Here is a 20,505-nt window from a genome sequence, read left to right on the forward strand (position 1 = left end):
CGGGTGTATTTTATCACCCTATTTATTTAATCTATACACAGAACATATCATACGGAAAGTGGGATTGGACCAAGAGGTAGGAGATGTGAAAATTGGAGGGAGAAATATCAATATGCAGACGATACCATACTACTAGCAGAAACCAGTAATGATTTGAAACAAATGCTGATGAAAGTTAAAGAGAAAAGCACAAAAGCAGGACTACAGCTGAACATCAAGAAGACTAAAGTAATGACAACAGAAGAGTTATGTAACTTTAAAGTTGACAACGAGGGCATTGAACTTGTCAAGGATTATCAATACCTTGGCAAAGTCATTAACCAAAATGGAAACAATACTCAAAAAATCAGAAGAAGGCTAGGACTGGGGGAGGGCAGCTATGAGAGAAGTAGAAAAGGTCCTCAAATGCAAAGATGTCTTACCGAACACTAAAGTCAGGATCATTCAGACCATGGTGTTCCCGATCTCTGTGTATGGATGTAAAAGTTGGACAATGAAAAAAGCGGATAAGAGAAAAATCAACTCATTTGAAAGGTGGTGTTGGAGGAGAACTTTGTGCATACCATGGATTGTGAAAAATACGAATAATTGGGTGTTAGAACAAATTAAACCAGAACTATCATTAGAAGCTAAAATGATGAAACTGAGGCTATCATACTTTGGACACATAATGAGAAGACATGATTCACTAGAAAAGACAACAATGGTGGGGAAAACAGAAGGGAGTAGAAAAAGAGGAAGACCAAGCAAGAGATGGATTGATTCCATAAAGGAAGCCACAGACCTGAACTTACAAGATCTGAACAGGGTGGTTCATGATAGATGCTATTGGAGGTCACTGATTCATAGGTTCGTAATCGACTTGAAGGCACATAACAACAAATAATGAATATAATTCCTAACAGGCAACATTTCATATCCACACAGCAATGCAAACACAACCTTATATGTAATAACCTAATATAAAGCAGATAGCAGATTCACTATCTCAAACACAGTGCTGCTTCTTTCTTGCTAGTTGATCAGGCTAGCAAGATGGAAGGATTCTTACCAAACGTGGGTTAACGTTGGTCAATCATGGCACAGCCCCTTCTTTGTTGAGTTGTGGTGTTATGTCTCCATTACTACTATTTGTCGCTTCTGTAGGCCTTGCCCCAGGCTACATCTGTACCACCCCAGGCATTCCCTTTGGTATTCTTTGGGTTTTTTACCTTATCCTTGTCACCTTGTCTGTAATTTCTCATCACACATCTATGTTCACTAACTTATAAAACTAATGATATCACTTATTTGTCACTTCCACATGTTTTTCTACATGTTTTCTAAATCTACACATTCATAACATGTTTCATTCATTGGCGATCACTCGTGGCCGAGTAAGATTGTCTTCCAAGATAAGGCTTTAACGGTGGGTCCGTAAGTGACTGTGGAGGCCAATTCTGGATCCCCACAGCCTCCCACAGTGAGGACATAGGTTTCCAGATGGAAGATGGTCACAGTGAGGATTTGCTTCCACTTAGCTCGTTTGTCCCTTTCACCTTGTACTCGTGCTTCTTCAAAGCCCATAGCACCTTTGATAATGGCCGACCTCCATTTGGGACGCTCATGGGCCAAGGCTTCCCAGTTCTTCATGCTTATGTTACTAGCTATTGCTAGTCGGGCGGTATATAAATTTAATAAATAAATAAATAAAATAAAATAAAATTTTTTTAGATTAGCTTTGAGAACATCTTTAAACCTCTTTTGCTGTCCACCGATATTCCGTTTTCCATCCTTAAGTTGGGAGTAAAGTAGCTGCTTTGGAAGATGGTGATCAGGCATTCTAACAACATGGCCGGTCCAGCGAAGTTGATGTTGGAGGATCATTGTTTCAACACTGGTGGTCTTTGCTTCTTCCAATACACTAACATTAGTCAGCCTATCTTCCCAGGTAATTTGCACAATTTTCCGGAAGCAGCGTTGGTGGAATCTTTCAAGAAGTTGGGAGTGGCGTTTATAGATGGTCCATGTTTCACAGGCATATAGTAAGGTCAGTAGTACAATGGCTTTGCAAATAAGCATTTTGGTCTCCCTGCGAATATCCTGATCCTCGAACACTCTACGCTTCATTCGGGAGAATGCGGCACTCGCAGAGCTCAGACAATGCTGAATTTCAGCATCGGTCAGCTTTTACAGAGAGATGGCTGCCAAGATAAGATAAGAAAAGTGATCAACATTCTCCAGCGTTGCACCATTAAGCTGGATTGATAGTGCTACAGAGGAATTGGTTCGCACTTGCTGATGAAGAACTTTGGTTTTTCTGATGTTAAGTGAGAGGCCAAGCTTTTCATATGCTTCTGCAAAGACATTTAGGAGAGTTTGAAGATCTTCCTCTGAATGTGCGGAGACTACATTATCATTGGCATATTGAAGTTCTATGACAGAGGTCGTAATTACCTTATTTTTTGCTTGCACCTACTGAGATTAAAAAGTTTACCATCTGTTCGATATGTGATTTCCACGCCAGTGGGAAGTTTCCCCTCAACAAGGTGTAGAATCATGGTGATAAAAATAGCAAATAAGGTCGGAGCAATGACACATCCCTGTTCGACGCCTGATCCCACTTTGAACAGATCACTTTGAGAGCCATTGTTATCCAAAATTGTTGCCGTCATGTTGTCATGGAGGAGTCGCAAAATATTCACAAATTTATCAGGGCATCCAATTTTCAGAAGGATGGTCCAGAGAGCAGTTCGATTTACAGTATCAAAGGCCTTAGTCAGATCAATAAACACCATATACAGAGGTCGGTTTTGCTCCCGGCATTTTCTTGAAGCTGTCGTGCAGTGAAGATCATGTCCACTGTCCCCCTGGAAGGGCGGAAACCATTTTGGGATTCAGGGAGGATGTCTTCTGAGATCAGTAGAAGGTGATTTGTGAGGATCCTTGCAAGGATTTTACCTGCAGTAGCAAGAAGAGAGATGCCTCTGTAGGTCCCACAGTCTGTTCCATCACCCTTCTTGAAAAGAGTGATAATTATGGTATCCCTAAAGTCTTCCGGGATCTCCTTCCTCATCCAGATTTTTTCGATGAGCTTATGAAGTTGTTGTGTAAGTTCAGGCCCACCTTCTTTAAAAACTTCAGCAGGAATCCCATCAGGTCCACTAGCTTTGTTATTCTTCATTTGATTAATGGCTTTACTGACTTCATCCAAATTAGGGGATACTGCAAGCTCATCTCTAATTTGTTGTGGGATTTGCGAGAAGACCTCATCAGCCATAATAGAGTTACAATTAAGGAGGTCATGGTAATGCTCTTTCCAACGCAGTGCAATAGACTCTTTGTCCTTTAGAAGTTTGGTTCCATCTATTGAACGTAAGGGATTTGTACCATAATTTGTTGGTCCGTAGATGGCCTTTGTGGCATTAAAAAAGCCCCGTGCATCGTGAACATCTGCAAAATGCTGGATTTCTTAAGCTTTCGGCTTATCAACTAAGCATTCTACTCTCACCCTTGAGTATCACTTGTCCTCAGCTCTCTCCAACATTCCTTCTTCTGCTATCAGGGTTCTTGACTATTTCACCAACCTAATTCAGTGCCCTTCTACAACCATTGTATTTCATCCAATATCTTTATATTTAGATGTCTCCACATAGTATTTTCTGTGATTCCAGGCTCTTCCCAATTCCATACATATGAAATATTGAAAGGTAACTGCCAGATTTTCCATCTTCTAGGCTGCAATCCTGTGCCCACTTTCCTAGGAGTAAATCAGTAGACATGTACCAGATTGCACTAGCTTTCAGTTATCATTTAGCTACAAATGGCTTTTTTAAAAAAAATAAAAAATTGCATATTGTAATTTGCCTTGAGAATATTTTCTTGAAGGGTGAGATGTTTTAAATAAAAATAGTAAACCTCAAGGCACTTGTTTTCAGGGCAGAGAATGCATGTTCACGCTAGTTCTACCATACTTCGAATGTTCTGTTGGTCTTCACACTTTAATCTTCTGTCTTAGCAACAGGCTGGAGCATATTTGCCTCTCTCCTTTACAAATTGCTTCTCCCCCACTTTCCTTGTTTGTTTTGCAAGGATAATTTGGGGCAGGGGAGGGCCCAGTTTCAGCTTTAATGGAATGTGTTCCAGTGTGATACCATACTTTGTAACAGTAAAAACAAGCAACATTCAGGGAGTGTGAGAAATAACCCTGTCATGCCTAATTCTCTCTGACTTGTGGGACCTGCAACAAAATGTAGTGTGAAGTGCTCCTGTTCAGAGTGCCAGCCTACCTACCAAAGCCCCTTTGATGATGCTCCATTTCATCCTCACCTGCTGCCCAACATTCAGTCAATATTCTGTGCCCACTGAGCATTCTCAGCCCTCATTGGGCTGTAGTTGGTTCCCCCCCCCATTTTTAGGTTGTTTTCCCCTAACTGTTTTTTTCCTTCTGCAAGTCTTTGGACTCTTTCAAGCCTGCTGATGCTGCCTCCTTGTGTGTGGATGGTGCTGTTTTCCCTTCATAAGGATCCATGCTTGGATAATGAGTTCTCCATTGGTATGAAATGGAAATGGACTGCCTGCCAGTCAATTCCGACTTATGGCGACCCTATGAATAGGGTTTCATGGTAAGCGGTATTCAGAGGGGGTTTACCATTGCCTTCCTCTGAGGCTGAGAGGCAGTGACTGGGCCAAGGTCACCCAGTGAGCTTCTTGGCTGTGTGGGGATTCGAACCCTGGCCTCCCAGGTCATAGTCCAACACCTTAACTACTACACCACACTGGCTGTCTCTCCATTGGTATATGGGGTATTAAAAACTACTGCCTCTAATAGCAAACTCAGCACCTGTCCATCAACAGAAATGGAGCCAGTGAGAAACAAAAGGGGAAGATATCAGCATAAATAAAAAGTTTACGTGTTTTTTTAAAAAAAAAAACAAAAATCAACAAAGCCCCCCCTCCCCCATGCAAACAGCAATAACCAAACAGCTTATTGAGGACTGAGAACAGAGAGCAGGAGCTGCAGGATGTAGATTGCCAGTAGGAAAAAAAACTTGAAGTAAGGGAGGAAAGGAATTGGCTTGGTAGAGCCCTAATGGCATATTGTATCCCAGATGACGGCATGGCTGGTGGAGTGTAATCCGCACTACAATATTTTATTGCAGGTCTCTCTTGCAGTATATAGATAAGATAGGGAGTGTGGAAGAGTTTCTCTGTCCATTCATATCATTTTAACTGAGAGATCATATGAGGTTCCCCCAGAAAAGTTCATAAAATCCATGTTTTGTTTCCTCAGAGCCGTGCTCCCATATCTGCAAAGCTTGTTGCCAATATGTTATCAGTTGCTGGCGCAGATCACATTATCACCATGGATTTGCATGCCTCCCAGATACAGGTAATTAGAATTCCCTTTTCTTCATGTACACTAGCTCACTTTCTGTGTCGGCACTGCTGCCATGAAAATGGTTTTGGTTGGGTCCAACACTGACCGTGCATGAGTACAACAGACTTGCACTTGTGTACTTTACCTTCTTCTCCTCTTTGCCTGCAGCTGCCCACCAATCTGTTTTGGAGGGTTGGAGAACCTCTGGAGCAGAATTGGTGGAATGTAGGGGCTGCAGAGGGGAGGGGAGGAAGGTGTGGGTAGAAGCTTGACTCCACCCTTTGTTTTTCATATATCCTAAAATGTGTCTCCCATCTTTCTAAGCAAAAGCTAGCTTGATCACAGAAGCTGTAAACAGATCATTCAGAGATTCATAGAGGAAAAATAGTTCCTTCAGAGCCCACTTAGAAGGTAGGCAGTGTGAGCCAGATGTCCCCCTCTAGGGAGGTTGTTCTATAATCTGAGTAGCACAACAGACAAAGGCCCTTTCCTTCACCCCCACCAGGTGAACTTCCATCATCAGAAGGCAAGTGCCATTCTTGAGCAGGCTCACATGGGCAAGCAGTTCCTAAGATCCTTGTCCCAGGCTGGTTAGGGCTTTAAAGATGAAAGCCAGCAACCTGAAGAGAGCCTGGAAACAAATCTGCAGCCAGTGAAGCTGATATAAATGTTATCATATGATCTGTCCTGCTAGCCCCTGATAACAATCTGGCAGCGTGGTTCTTGACCATCCGGAATCTCTAGACTGCATTCCAGTAATCCAGAACCTGGAGTTGACTGCTGAATGAAGCCAGGTGCAGCAATTTTGTTTGGGAAATCGTGTGATCTCCAGGGCTCTGTTACTGTATTGCTCCTTTTAAATTCCAAATTGGGCCATTTTCAATATACAGTTCCTTGTAAAGGTAATCGGACCCCTGACCAATGCTCTCATATTACTGGTACATTACAAATGGTACAATGGAATTTCATTCTGTATGATGTTTTATTTTGGAACACTGAAACTGAAAATCAATTATTGTAAGGTGACATTGGTTTCATGTTGGGAGATGTTTGTAAGAAACATAAAAAACTGAAACCACTTGCTTGCATAAGTATTCAACCCCTACACATTAATATTTGGTAGAGCCACGTTTTGCTTCAATAACAGCTTTAAGTCTTTTGGGATAGGTATGTACCAGCTCTGCACACAGTGTCGGAGGGATTTGGGCCCATTCTTCTTGGCAGATTCGCTGGAGGTTGTTCAGGCTGGTTGGACGTCGCTTGTGGACCGCAATTTTGAAAGAGCGCCACAGATTCTCAGTGGGATTGAGATCAGGACTTTGTCTGGGCCACTGTAGGACATTCACCTTTTTGTTCTTCAGCCACTCCAGTGTTGCTTTGGCCTTGTGCTTGGGATCATTGCCCTGCCGAAAAGTGCATTTCCTCCCAAGCCTCAGTTTTTTAGTGGACTGAAGTAGGTTCTCTGGCGGTATTTCCCTGTATTTTGGTCCATCCATTCTTCCTTCAATTTTAGCAAGATGTGCAGCCCCTGCTGATGAGAAGCATCCCACAGAATGATGCTGCCACCACCACATTTCACTGTGGGGATGGTGTGTCTTGAGGCATGGGTAGTGTTAAGTTTGTGCCACACATAGCACTTTGAGTTTTGGCCAAAAAGCTCTATCTTGGTCTCATCTGACCACAAAACCTTTTCCTACATTGCAGCTGGGGCACTCTCCTGCTTTCTGGCCAACTCCAGACGTGCTTTCAGATGGTACTTTTTGAGTAATGGCTTCTTTCTTTCCACCCTCCAATACAGGCCAGTGTTATGCAGAGTTCTTGATATCATTACTCTACTCCCAGCCACTGAACTCTGTAGCTCTGTGATTGTTGGCCTCTCTGTGGCTTCTGTCACAAGTCTCCTTTTTGTTGGAGCACTGAGTTTTGAGGGACAGCCTTTTCTTGGCAGTGCCTGGGTGGAGTGATGCAGCTTCCACTTCCTGATTATTGATCCAACTGTGCTTACTGGGATAGCCAGACACTTGGATATTACTTTGTACCCTTTTCCTAATCTATGCATTTGTATTATGTTCTCTCACTTCTGTAGAATGCTCTTTGGTCTTCATTTTCCTTCAGATTCACAGCCTCACCAATGATCATTCAACAATGGGGTTTATATCCTGACAATGTGACAGCAACTTTAATGGTTCACAGGTGGAGGCCAATGGTATGGGAATTGTGCCATCAGTAGGGCAATTTCGTTCATCTGTGTAAACTGGGAGCTTCCAAAGCACAGGGGTTTAATACTTATGCAAGCAGATTGTTTCAGTTTTGTATGTTTCTTACAAACATTTCCCAACATGAAACCAGTGTCACCTTACAATAATTGATTTTCACTTTCAGTGTTTCAAAATAAAATATCATACAGAATGAAATTCCAATGTACCATTTGTAATTCAGTAATATGAGAGCATTGGTCAGGGGTCTGATTACTTTTTGCAAGGCATTGTATAACAGACAACTGCTATCTCCCCGGCTCTCATAAAGCTTCGGGTTATTGGCTGTCAGCTGTAGACAACATGCAGTCTTGGAGGTTTTGTCAAGGCCAAGTAAGACATCTGCTTTTTGCTCCCACGGATTCAAAAATCTGAGTTTGCAATGCATGTGGTGGAAACTTAATTGTGCAAGAAAATCCAAGGTAGCTTGTGTCCTTCCAAAAAGTTGGCAACTATTTTCAGTGTGAAGGAGGAAACAAAGAGCAGCACCATTAAATGGCAGAAACAAGAAAGGCAGAGGACTTTGGGCCCTAATGGGAATTGGGAAATAGTTTATTAAAATGAATATCATCCCCCTTCTGGAGTCATAAAGCAGCAGCTCTTGTGTGGTCACCTAGATGCCGGCTGAAGTGCATTCAGTAAGCTTTTCCCTTACACCTTTGGAGGTCCTTGACTCACTACATGCACAGCATCTTATTTAAAATAGTCATGCACAGCAATTTAGATATTGCACTTTGACAGGTGTTGGAGCAAGGGCTTCACGTGCTGTGTTTAGCAGGTGTTTTTCTAGATTTGCCTTCAAGTTTTTAGGTATTCTGTATGTATCTAAGCTAGGAATTAGGAAGCATGCAGCCCTTGAGGCCTCTCTGTCGGTACTTGCCTTAGATCACATGCCTTGCCAGCCCTGCTCTGCACCCTCCTCAAGTGCTTTGCCTGGTTAGAATGTGCTGTTGAACTATGACAGCAGCTCTTGCTTGCCTGGAAAGAGAGAGATGTGGGAGGGGGTGCATGTGTAGAAATCGCCAACTTTTGCATTGCTGAAATGTAACATACTGAACAAAGGTAAGAGAAGCATCCATTGCTGTGCCCAGTTCTGCTTCTGGCCCTGTTCATTTTTGCATCTGGGCCCACCCCGCACTGGCTTGCAGTCCCCAGAAAGTTGCCTATTAGGCAGTGCAGCTCCTAGGCTGAAAAAGGCTGACCCCGATCTAAGCAATGGCCATGGCAGAAAGCTCATCATTTGCTGCTTTTGCATGACTTTTGGCAGTTAGTAGTCCATGCCTGCAGCTTTTTAGTGGTATGAAAATCATTGTCTCCATTCTTTAATGTATGACTTCTACTTTTCTTACAATCTCCAGGGTTTCTTTGATATCCCGGTGGACAACTTGTATGCAGAACCAGCTGTGTTGCAATGGATCAAAGAAAATATTGTTGACTGGAGAAACTGTGTCATTGTCTCACCTGATGCAGGTGGAGCAAAAAGGTAGCACACCATCTTCAGCTAATTTAATTTTATTGCGTGTATATCCCACCCTTGTTCTGTAACAGAACCCAAAGCAGCATACTTGTGGTTCTCCACATGGTCTCCCTTGTCCAGGCGCTGACCAGACACCAGCCTGCTTAACTTCAGAAAGGTGGTGAAGCCCATGTGCCTTCAGGCCATATGCTGGAACCAACCTTCTTACTGGCATTCCTTTTACAGAGCAGAAGCCATCTTGGCAATTGATGTTTACCTAAGTGATAGGAACCTGTGTGTAGAAGGAACATTTTTAAGAACCAATCAGTCTCAAGCACTACACTGGCAGTCTTGAAAAGCTGTGTGCTCTTGTGTTCTTAAAATAAGTTTCTTTGGGAGAGCCCTGCTGGATCAAGCCAAAGGCCCATCTTGTCCTGCTCTCACAATAACTAACCAGATGCTTATGGGAAGTCCGCAAGCAGGACCTGAGTGCAGCATCCCCTCTCCCTACTTGTGATTCCCAGCAACTGGTATCCAGAGGTGTACTACCTCCAATAGTGGAGGTGTAACATAATATCTGCACTGTTCTCTATTCCATATTATTGGCCTCATTAACTGAGTCCCTTGGCAGAAAGGGATCATTTTTTCAAGAGCAATTGATTTTTTTCCCCTACAAAATGAACCCACTGAGGTTTGTCTCTGTACAGACTGATGTGAACAATTTATTACATCTTTGGAATAACCTTTTTCTTGGGATTAGTCTATGTTGCGCTTCTGCTGCTACTTTATTGTGATTATATCTCAGAACAAAGGTGTGTTCTGTAAGAAGCCATTGTAGTCTGGCCACATTCAGGTATGGGAACAAGCTGCAGTGAAAGTAGCCACATTTAAGATTAAGCGCAACTTTGCTGGATATGGATGGCACAACAAGCTCTGGTTAATTTAAAAAACAGAAGTGAATGCTTCCAAATTCTTCTTCTTAACTGTGCTTGATGTATGGATGAGTTGTGGGAGAGTGTGCAATCCAGAAGCTCACTCTTAATTATTGCAGTGATCAAACACAGCTTCTGGATTTTATAATTTCATTATATTAGGGTATTTCTGAATCAGTGCCCCTTGTTGCATTTCAGTTGTCATAGCACTAATCTTTTCCTTTCCCACCCTTGTGGCATTTTCCCATGCTTCCTCTTTTTAGGATTATATCCTAGTTTGGATTAAAAAATCAAGATGAATATGGCAATCATATCCATACACACCTAATTTTGATGTAAAAAATAAAAATGGGAAGAAATGTAACCAGGCATGTCTGTTGCCCACATGCATGGAAATTCCCCCTTGTATACTCACTCGATCACTACACTGCAGGTGAGGGCCTCCTGCAGATACCATCTTATTAGAAGGCCTGTTCGGCACAACATAGGAAGCGGCCATTTAGTGTCATGGCACCTATCCTTTGGAATTTCTTCCCTGGCGGACACCATGGATGCGCAACCTATACTCTGGACAAGAAGCTACTGTAAGGACACAATATGGAGAAACCGACTGGTTCCCAGTCGGAAAGGGTGTGAGACAGGGGTGTATTTTATCACCCTATTTGTTTAATCTATACACAGAACATATCATACAGAAAGCGGAATTGGACCAAGATATGAAGGAGATGTGAAAATTGGAGGGAGAAATATCAATAATTTGAGATGTGCAGACGATTCCATACTACTAGCAGAAGCTAGTAATGATTTGAAACAAATGCTGATGAAAGTTAAAGAGGAAAGCACAAAAGCAGGACTGCAGCTGAACATCAGAAAAACTAAAGTAATGACAACAGAAGATTTATGTAACTTTAAAGTTGACAATGAGGACATTGAACTTGTCAAGGACTATCAGTACCTTGGCACAGTTATTAACCAAAATGGAGATAATAGTCAAGAAATCAGAAGAAGGCTAGGACTGGAAAGGGCAGCTATGAGAGAACAAGAAAAGGTCCTCAAATACAAAGATGTATCACTGAACACTAAAGTCAGGATCATTCAGACCATGGTATTCCCAATCTCTATGTATGGATGGATGTGAAAGTTGGACAGTAAAAAAAGCGGATAAGAGAAAAATCAACTCATGTGAAATGTAGTTTTGGAGGAGAGCTTTGCACATTTCATGGAGAGTGGGGGGGGGAAGAATTGGGTGTCAGAACAAATTAGACCAGAACTGTCACTAGAAGCTAAAATGATGAAACTGAGGTTATCATACTTTGAACACATAATGAGAAGACATGATTCACTAGAAGAGACAATGATGCTGGGAAAAACAGAAGGGAGTAGAAAAAGAGGAAGGCCAAACAAGAGATGGATTGATTCCGTAAAGGAAGCCACAGACCTGAACTTACAAGATCTGAACAGGGTGGTTCATGACATGCTACTGGAGGTCGCTGATTCATAGGGTCGCCATAAGTCATAATCGACTTGAAGGCATATAACAACAAGATATTAGACAGGTGCTATGTCTTATCTTTTCAGTGCCTACTGAAGACCTTCCTCTTTCAATAAGCCTTTTAAATAGAGACTGTATCCCAGTCTGCATCTGTGTTGGACTTGCTTTTTAAGATGTTTTCAAAGCTTTTTTTTTTTTTAAAAAGATGTTTTTAAAGATGTTTTGTTTTATTACATTTTATATAAGTCGGTTTTTATGGTGTTTTAGAGTGTTTTTGTTTTCTGCCCTGGGCTCCTACTGGAAGGGCAGGATATAAATTTAATAAATAGTAAATGAATTCTGCAGTGTCAATCAAGTTCAAGCAGCAGTTTCATAAACAAATTTCAACTTAAATTGTGTGCCCTTTAAAAACTCACCCTCTTACACATTTTTATTAAGCCACATACAGTTTGTATAATGAAATTACACATCAGACTGCAAGCAGAAAAGGGTATTTGAAACTTGGGATCTTGCAGAAATCTGAGCTAATGCTGAGTAATTGTAGATGCTGAATTTTCACCCTTGTCTTGGCCAGTAAGAATTACTCCTTTTCACAGTGTAATAATAATAGTAAGCTGGAGGTGGGTGAATCAAAGCAAAGTATGATCTCCTTATGTCAGTAACCATTTCCAAAAAAGCCTAATACCTTTTGTCCAAATGGTAATACCCAGTTGTGTTAAATTATAGTCTAGTGTGTTTGGGGAATATGGAGTCAGGGCCTTGGGTGCAGAATGTCTAGGAGTACTTGTAAGGGCTAAATGTAATCTAAAATGGAAAATGCAGATTGCCAGTGGCCCTCTGTCGCAGTGTGTATTTCAGTAATGCTCTTATTAATAAACAGGGTTTTTCATCTCTAGTCTGTATAATATTAAAATATAGCTATTAATGAAAAGAAGAATCATCCACTATGCTTGCACAGCTTTTTAGAACATCAGCTCCTTTTATTGTGTAGTTGAAGTATTTTATAGTACAGTAAACCACTAGAGGGCACTCTGTGTTTGTGTGTGAAATATTCTGCTAAAATGTTCGTAAATTAATGCCCAGGTAAAAATGAATTAAATGTTTCCTACTCATTTTAATTGAGGATTGTACAGTTACTGGATAAATATAATTTGTCTTCACATGAAACCCCAAAAGTGAGGCTATATTTTTTCAACATTTTAACAGGGCTGAGCTTGATGCGTGGGAATTTGAGCATTTTATGCACATGTTAAGCATTCCAGTTAGAACTTTGACAAGTTTCATTTCTACTGTGCCAGTCATATTCTTGACAAACTTTATTTAAAAATTTGCTACCTTTAATTCAGCATTTCATATAACAGTCTAGAGCTGAGGCACTAATGCAGTCTTCCCCAACCTGGTGGATATGGAGGGCAACCTGACCCTCCAGATGCTGTTAGATTCCAACTGCCTCACCATTGGCCATGGTGGCTGAGGCTGATGGGAGTTGAAATCCAACAAGATCTGGAGGGCACCCAGCTGGGAAAGGTTGCACGAATACTTCAGCTGATGACATGGCTTGAATTCATTCATTATTGGTAACTGCTGCAGAACAACAACTGTGTGGTCAGGGCTGACATCACAGCAGTAACGTATGTATGTGCTAATTGTGTGTGTTACGTAGTTATTTCCATGGCATCCAACCTAGAAGAGGAGGTGCTAATGCTGTGGGAATTAAGCCAAGAGGTACGACTGAGCCACATGACTGGCACTTGTGTATGTTACCACTGTGACATATGGAGATACTGTTTTCAGCTGCCGAATCTCCCCAGCTTTTGCACAAGAAGCATGGTTGTCTGTAGTAATGGTGCTTTTGCATGTAAGAAGGCGTCTACATGGCATGGAATCCTGCATGGTTGGGGATTCTGGGCCATAAGGAAGCTTTCACATGTACAGCCGTGCGCACAATGGCTCTGTTGTGACTGACAGGTGAGAGCTGCCAATCGTGTGGATCCTGTTGCCAGAATGCCAAGGGAATGGCATTAGAGAATGTTTTACTCTAAATTCTGCACTAAGGAGCAAATATTCTTTCTTATTTCAAGCCATATATTAAAACTACATTGAGACAGCTAATGTAATAGAATGCAGCTAGCATTTAAATACTCCTTAGTAAATAAGTAAATCCACATCACTTAGCTCCAGTTTTTAAACACTTTTTCTTCAGTGGGTAAGGGGACTGGATTTTGCTTTTTGTAAGCCCTTCATGTGACTCATCTAGTGTTTAGCCATGAACTTGTTCAAATTACCTAAAATTTGGTCCTGATGTGTACATTTGCTTTGTTTTTAAAAAGCTTGCTGACTATGTTCTCCTCTCACTCAATATAGAGTCACTTCAATTGCCGACAGACTGAATGTTGAATTTGCCCTGATTCACAAAGAAAGGAAGAAAGCCAATGAGGTGGATCGAATGGTCTTGGTTGGGGACGTGACTGATCGCGTAGCCATCCTTGTGGATGATATGGCAGACACATGTGGCACGATATGTCATGCTGCAGACAAGTGAGTAAAGAACTGAGGCAGACTTTTTTTATAAGGATGATAAGAAAGTTAATCAGATAGCAGAGACATGCCTCATATAGGGGAAATGGGTTTCATTTTAATTAAGGAAAAAGAGATCTTGGACGTCCAAATCTTTAACTTCAGGTGTGGCTTTCTCTACAGTTTATGAGTTAATCCATTTTTATGGGTATCTCCAATCTTAATTGAAATGCATCGTTTTAGGCAATATACTGTTGGAGTAAATAAAATATGAAATGTTTGTAAACTGAAACCTTCCTAGGTATATAGATTAACTTTCCTGTTAAGTCACCATTTACATGCATCAGTTTACAAATATGTAGGATCATTGCACAGTATGATCCATATACAGAAGCCTTCAAATGTCCAACATGAAAGCGTCCATGTAGCAAATTTGGTAACATCTAGTACTTTTGAAAGTGCTTCAGTATATAAGCATTGCTGTTTAGAGGGGTGCTCTTAGTTGACACCAGAGCCTGAGATGGAATATAGAAGAGAAATATTAATCTTTAAGACTGGGGAGGTTATGGGGTAGTTAATCTTCATCTCTGAGCTGCTGTACTAATGCTTGCTTCCATGGCATGAGACAGACACCTTGGAAACTTTATGTAGGCTGCCTTTAGGTGCTTCAAAGGAGACACAGATCATGAAAGTGTTCCATCTGGTTAGCTGCCTGCTGAAGCCACTGAATGCCTTTTGTATTACCTTGACAAAAGGTTTTTTCTATTCTCATAGGAGCTTGGGGGTACTCCTGCCATTTTCTGAAACTTTCCTATCTAGATTTGTGCTCATGTTCATACAATTCGCCCTCTTTTATTTTATAGGCTAGTGTCTGCAGGAGCAACTAAAGTTTATGCTATTCTCACTCATGGGATCTTCTCTGGCCCTGCTATTTCTCGGATCAATAATGCTGCTTTTGAAGCGGTAGTTGTCACCAACACAATCCCACAGGAAGAAAAAATGAAGCATTGTCCCAAGATTCAGGTACTGTGTGCTGTCTTACTATGGCAACTCATTTTTATGAGCTGTATGTTGGAACATCAGTTTCATTTGGGCTTTGCAGACTGAAGGAATAAGTGGCCGTTTTGGGAGCAGGTTATGCTTCCAAGACTATGTTGCTGTCTTAAAGCAATGCAAAACAGAGAATGTGAAATGCATTCTTGTGTCCCAAGCCCTCACCCACCCCTCTGTCTCTTGCAAGTGAACATAATCTACCAGGCTTTACAGTGCAGTCTGATGAGCAGCTGTGTTGGCACAGCGGCAGACAGATCTGGGAATAAGTCTCACTCCTTTGGTACAATATGACAATTAGTCGTATTGCACTATGAGCCAAATCCAGTCCTGTTTGCACTGCTGGCTGAGCTGCAGCCATTTTGACATCTTATTCCTGATTTATAAGCAGCAGGAAAACAAACAAAGAATAGGTTATATCAGAAAAGGACATCCCTTTACCACACAATTTTAGAAGCCTTTCAGGCATGTCAGAACTGTTTTGGTTAGCTGTGTGTGTATATTTTTCCAAATTAAATAAAATCTGCTGCTGTATTCTTCCATAGAAATGTTTTCATGTTTTGAATTTATTCTTTCATAAAGATTCTAACAATGTTTTTACATATTATTGTGATTTTAGCTCCCCTTCTTTCACCCAAGGGAGCCCAATGTGTCCATTTTTGTTATGTGCCTTCAAGTCGATTACGACTTACGACGATCCTATGAATCAGTGACCTCCAATAGCATCTGTCATGAACCACCCTATAAAATAATAAACAATATAATTGATTGATATAATAGGTGATATATAATGAAGTCATACTGAGAGTAGACTCAATGAAATCAATGGACTTGAGTTACTTGGGTCTATTCTGAGTATAATCACCCAGTATCAGTCAAATTGGGCAGTTTCAAAATTGTAATGAACTTTTTTCAGGTGACTGCCCCCAAGAAACATGCATGAATGTATACTAAATGCATCACACTTTGGAACATTAATTAAATGAAAGCAATTAAATTTTAACAGCATTCAGTGTTTTTGTGGATTTTCATTTATTTATTTATTTTATTTTAAATATATCTATCCCGCCCTTCTACCCTACAGTAGGGCACTCAGAGCAGCTACGTTGTTAAAGGTTTAAAGGTTTTCAATTGAAGTGTATTCAATTAAACAATCCTGTCTTAAAATATTTAAAGTATTATAATAAAAATATTGCATTGAAATTTATGATGATGCTAATTAAGTTTTGAAAAAATTAAAGTTAAAAATAATTTCCAAATACAGCTTTGAATTTGTTTTGTAATATAACCATATTTGGAAATACAGCCATTTTAAACCACAATAAAGAGATTTATAGTGAAATAAATCCTAAGATGTTTTGGTTATTGGAAAAACTTGTGAGATATTTATATAGCATGTAGAATTATCTTGATATACTTTTTTAGTTTGCTCAATATAAGGCAAACATGCTATATTGGCTCCTAATTGATTTGAAATATCAGAGACATTTGTTAGACAACTCACATTGTGTCTGACCCAGCCTCAGTTAAAAGTGAAAGCCACTACAGTGCCATATTTAGAAAATAATTGCTTAGGGCACAGACTGCAATTATGTTCTGAGCTGTTCCTGTGCAGTTTATGTATAGAAACATGCTCTTCCCACTTTAAAATGTATCTATATCAAAAGCAACAAAGAGTATGGTAAAGTGCAACCAGCTTCCTAGATATTTGCTTGTCTTTAGGCAACCTAGTCCCAGAGGTGTGAAGGCACATGGGGCCACCACCTTGCTGAATGAAGTGAAACAGGTCTGGTCAATGCCTGGATGGGTGACTGCCTGGAAACCTCATATATGCTGTCAGTTGGGTGCAGGATGAGAGAGAGGTGGCATAGTAAACATAAGCAAACAAATAACTTAATGCTTGACCACTTAAAGGGAGAGGTGGGAGAGCTACTGCATGAAATGAATGCTACAAGACTTGTTAGTGAAATAATAGGACTTTGGAGGTGGGGGAGGGGAAGTGTTGTAAAAATGGATTATCACTCTCCTCTAGTGGCAAGTGCTGTTACTGCGTTTATGTACAGTTTCTGCCTCTATCCGTTTTTAGACAGAAGGCTCACATTCTTAAATAGGTTGTGTCCAAAGGTGTCTTCTGCTCACAAAATGGCTGTTTTATCCCTCCTACTGGAACCTTGCATGCAGCTTCTGAAAACTGCATTAGGATGTTCTTGAATATCTGTGAGATCTTATACAGAGAGCTCGCTTAAACTTTTGTTACAAGAACTGTGATTGGCTACTTTCCAGTTGCTCATAGCTGTTTGACCTTAGTCAAATGATTGTTTCCTTTTCACATGAAGATTCCTTTTTGATACAGTATTGACATGTTGAATAAGAGTCACTTTGACATGTCTGAATGATGGTGTTACCCTGTCTTTTCCTTTCAGGTTATTGATATTTCCATGATTCTGGCTGAGGCAATCCGAAGAACACACAATGGTGAATCTGTGTCCTACCTGTTCAGCCACGTCCCACTATAACTGCAAACAAGCTTTGGCATGCTGTGTTCAGCAGTGTGATGACAAATAATGCAGCTCAATGCTGAGATAACAAATATCTTTGAAAGCTTCGACTACGCCTGCATTCCCTCTTTTAGTATGGACAATAACTGAAATGGGCAACATATATATATATATATATTGGTTACAACTTTTATCAATTTTCTTTGGATTTTAAAAAGAGAACTATACTATTGCCTGTGATTTTAGATGGCCAAATACATGAAAAATGGCAAGACAATATTTTTTCTAAGGCCTAAGTTAGCTCAGGCGTTTATACCTAAAAGGAGTGCACTTGCTGAGAGTTACTGAGCCAGAATAGAAACTTATTCTAGTGTACAGATTTTAAAGATTTAGATAAATGGCCTGTGATGTTCCCTTCTGAGGAAATCAGTCTCTGTCTTAATCATTATTCCAGGCTTAAGCTTAACTACTTTGCCCTCTCATCCTGAGAAATTTCTGCTTCAGATGTTTGTTCTAAAAAGCTATGACCTGGGATACCACAGTACAGTGTTTCATGGATTGCTGTGTTAATTGCAAATCATAGGGAGCTGCCTTATACTGAGTCCAAACATTGGGTCTCCAGGGGTTCAGATGGGGGACATTCCCACTCCTAGCTGGAGGTTCCGGGGACTGGACCTGGCACCTTCTGCATATAAAGCAGTTGCTCTACCACTGAGCTATGGGCCTTCCCATCTTTGTGTCTCAACTGATGTGGTATCCCAGCCTGGAACCTCTAATACATTGATGTTCTTGGGAACAAAGCATATGCAGTTCTTGCAACATGCACCCACGCACAAAACATCTGTAGTTACCAATACCCAGTAGTATATTTAGTTATTCTATTTTGCTCCACGTTAGTGAGCCTCTTCCCATGTTAATTTTGTGGCATGGAAGCCATTGCAGTACAGCTTCTTTCTGCACCATGGACTGTAAAATCACAGGTTCCAGCTCAAGCCCCAAGTAAACTGGAAGGAGCCCACTATGCCTCTCCTAGAAACTGGGGCAACACTGGCATGGAAAGGCGCTTCAAATGCGAAGCTGCCATCTAGCCTGAACATTACCTGAATGGTGTGGGCAGCCACTACAGCAGTTCCCATCCTGTGAAGGGACCCTGGGTCTCTAAATATCCAGCCAATATATCATTTTCAGTGCTGGTCTGTGCTATGAAAAAAACCAATCATAAACTTTCATAATAATCCCCATTTAAATTTTTAATAGTAACTATATATTGGAAAGTCTGATATGTAAGTATTAGCATGAGCTTTCTTCTAGTCAGCTGGACATTCTTCTTACGCACAAGGCAAAAAGAAACATTTCAAAGCATCTGCCTTCCTGCATTTTCACTGTATTAAAATATTGGCATTTGTTGATTTTTAAAACCAAGGACCATGCGTATGCTCAGTCTCCCATCTGCAGGGGAACTGAAACAGTCCTTTAAAAAACTTTGTTGTACAAATTGTGAACAGTGAACAGGTTTTTAACAACTGATTGCTAAACAGTCATTGAGACAGTTGCCTAACTAACTCTTTCTCAAAACGGAGAGTGGAATCCATGTAAGTCAGTGGCAAAAAGTTGCTTTTAATGGATGCAGGTTGCATCACTGGATCACACTGCACAAACAATGCCTTTTGAATTTTTTTGGTAATAGTCAAAAAACAATACAGTAATGATGAAAAACTGCATATAATTTTAAAATGGCTTCCACTTTCTTAAGCATTTAGATATATTCTGTACAGCTTTTTGCAGTAAGAGAAAAGAGGAGATTTAGAAAATGCAGAGTTTTAAACCAAAAAGCATTTTAGTCTGTCTGCTTACCAAAACAATTTACCTTGCTTTAAATTCAGAGTCTTGGTAGTTTTTGTCACTTATGAAAAAGAAAAAGGGGGGTTCAAAACCCAAAATGACCAAATGGTGTAAAAATGATTTATTTTATCTTCTTAAAAATGCCCAACGCGTTTCGGCTTTTTACTTCCAAATAAAAAACACAAAGAAAGGAAAAACAAGAAAGGAAGGTAAAGAAAGCGCTGTAAGCAACTAGAAAAAAAAGTCCCCTGACGAAGGCTGATATGCAGTAAAGCCGAAACGCGTTGGGCATTTTTAAGAAGATAAAATAAATCATTTTTACACCATTTGGTCATTTTGGGTTTTGAACCCCCCTTTTTCTTTTTCTTTTTGATTATTAACCACCACTACTCCAGTTTTTGTCACTTAACCTACTAAAAAATGTTTGATTCCTTAATTCTTTGTATTGTTTTTACAACTTCTCTCTTTGTCCACCATGACCAAAGCTGGAATAAATGAAGCCCATTTTTTTCCTTATGTGATAAATTATAGATTACGTTTGTTTCAAATGATATCAGGAAAGGTTTGCCCATTATTGTGTTGACGTTTCTCAATAAATCTTGAAACAGCATTATACTTACAGACTGGTAGTGGTGTGTAGCTCTCTTACCATGCAGGAACAGAAAATAATTCCCCAGAAGATTTATCTCATAATACAAACCTAACGGGTTATAAATCAATGCATTTACATGTAAAGTGACTCTGATCACATTATTGATACAAATAATAATCAAAAGGGTGTGAAACCAGGCCCTGGGTGCTTGGTGATATCTTACTTGTATACTTTGCTTTGCTCATTGTAAATAATATGATAAGCTACTCGAGCAGACTGTGCAAACTGTACTTGCCATCCTCCCTTTGTGGTTACAAGCATCAAAACAGTTTTGCTATCTGAAAGTACTTGTGCATCAGATTAGTGAGCTTGGAAATTTTCATGACCTTGTTAGGGGTTTTTGCATGGGATGCTTTATATTCTCATTCTGAGATTTAATTCAGTTTAAACATCTGTTTAATTCTTTTTAAAGCATATGCACATCCTGTCATGCCAGACAGCAGATGCGCATA

At 40.4% G+C, this 20,505-nt stretch overlaps 1 protein-coding gene across 4 annotated transcripts in view; it reads left to right on the forward strand.

Moving 5' to 3' along the window:
• PRPS2 (phosphoribosyl pyrophosphate synthetase 2) overlaps positions 1-20,022 on the forward strand; it is a 35,713-nt gene extending 15,691 nt beyond the window's left edge. For 3 of the 4 annotated variants that reach the window (XM_061627119.1, XM_061627120.1, XM_061627121.1), the window contains 5 exons: positions 5,273-5,371; positions 8,973-9,097; positions 13,859-14,032; positions 14,875-15,034; positions 17,485-20,022. In XM_061627119.1, coding sequence (XP_061483103.1) covers positions 5,273-5,371; positions 8,973-9,097; positions 13,859-14,032; positions 14,875-15,034; positions 17,485-17,577 — 651 coding nt within the window. In that variant the 3' untranslated portion in view covers positions 17,578-20,022. Of the gene's footprint in view, positions 1-4,580; positions 4,605-5,272; positions 5,372-8,972; positions 9,098-13,858; positions 14,033-14,874; positions 15,035-17,484 lie in introns of those variants that run through there. The other variant, XM_061627123.1, reaches the window with a different exon arrangement.
• Positions 20,023-20,505: the final 483 nt, after the last annotated feature.

Source organism: Rhineura floridana, chromosome 5, assembly GCF_030035675.1.
Source record: "Rhineura floridana isolate rRhiFlo1 chromosome 5, rRhiFlo1.hap2, whole genome shotgun sequence".
NCBI classification, from domain to species: domain Eukaryota; kingdom Metazoa; phylum Chordata; class Lepidosauria; order Squamata; family Rhineuridae; genus Rhineura; species Rhineura floridana.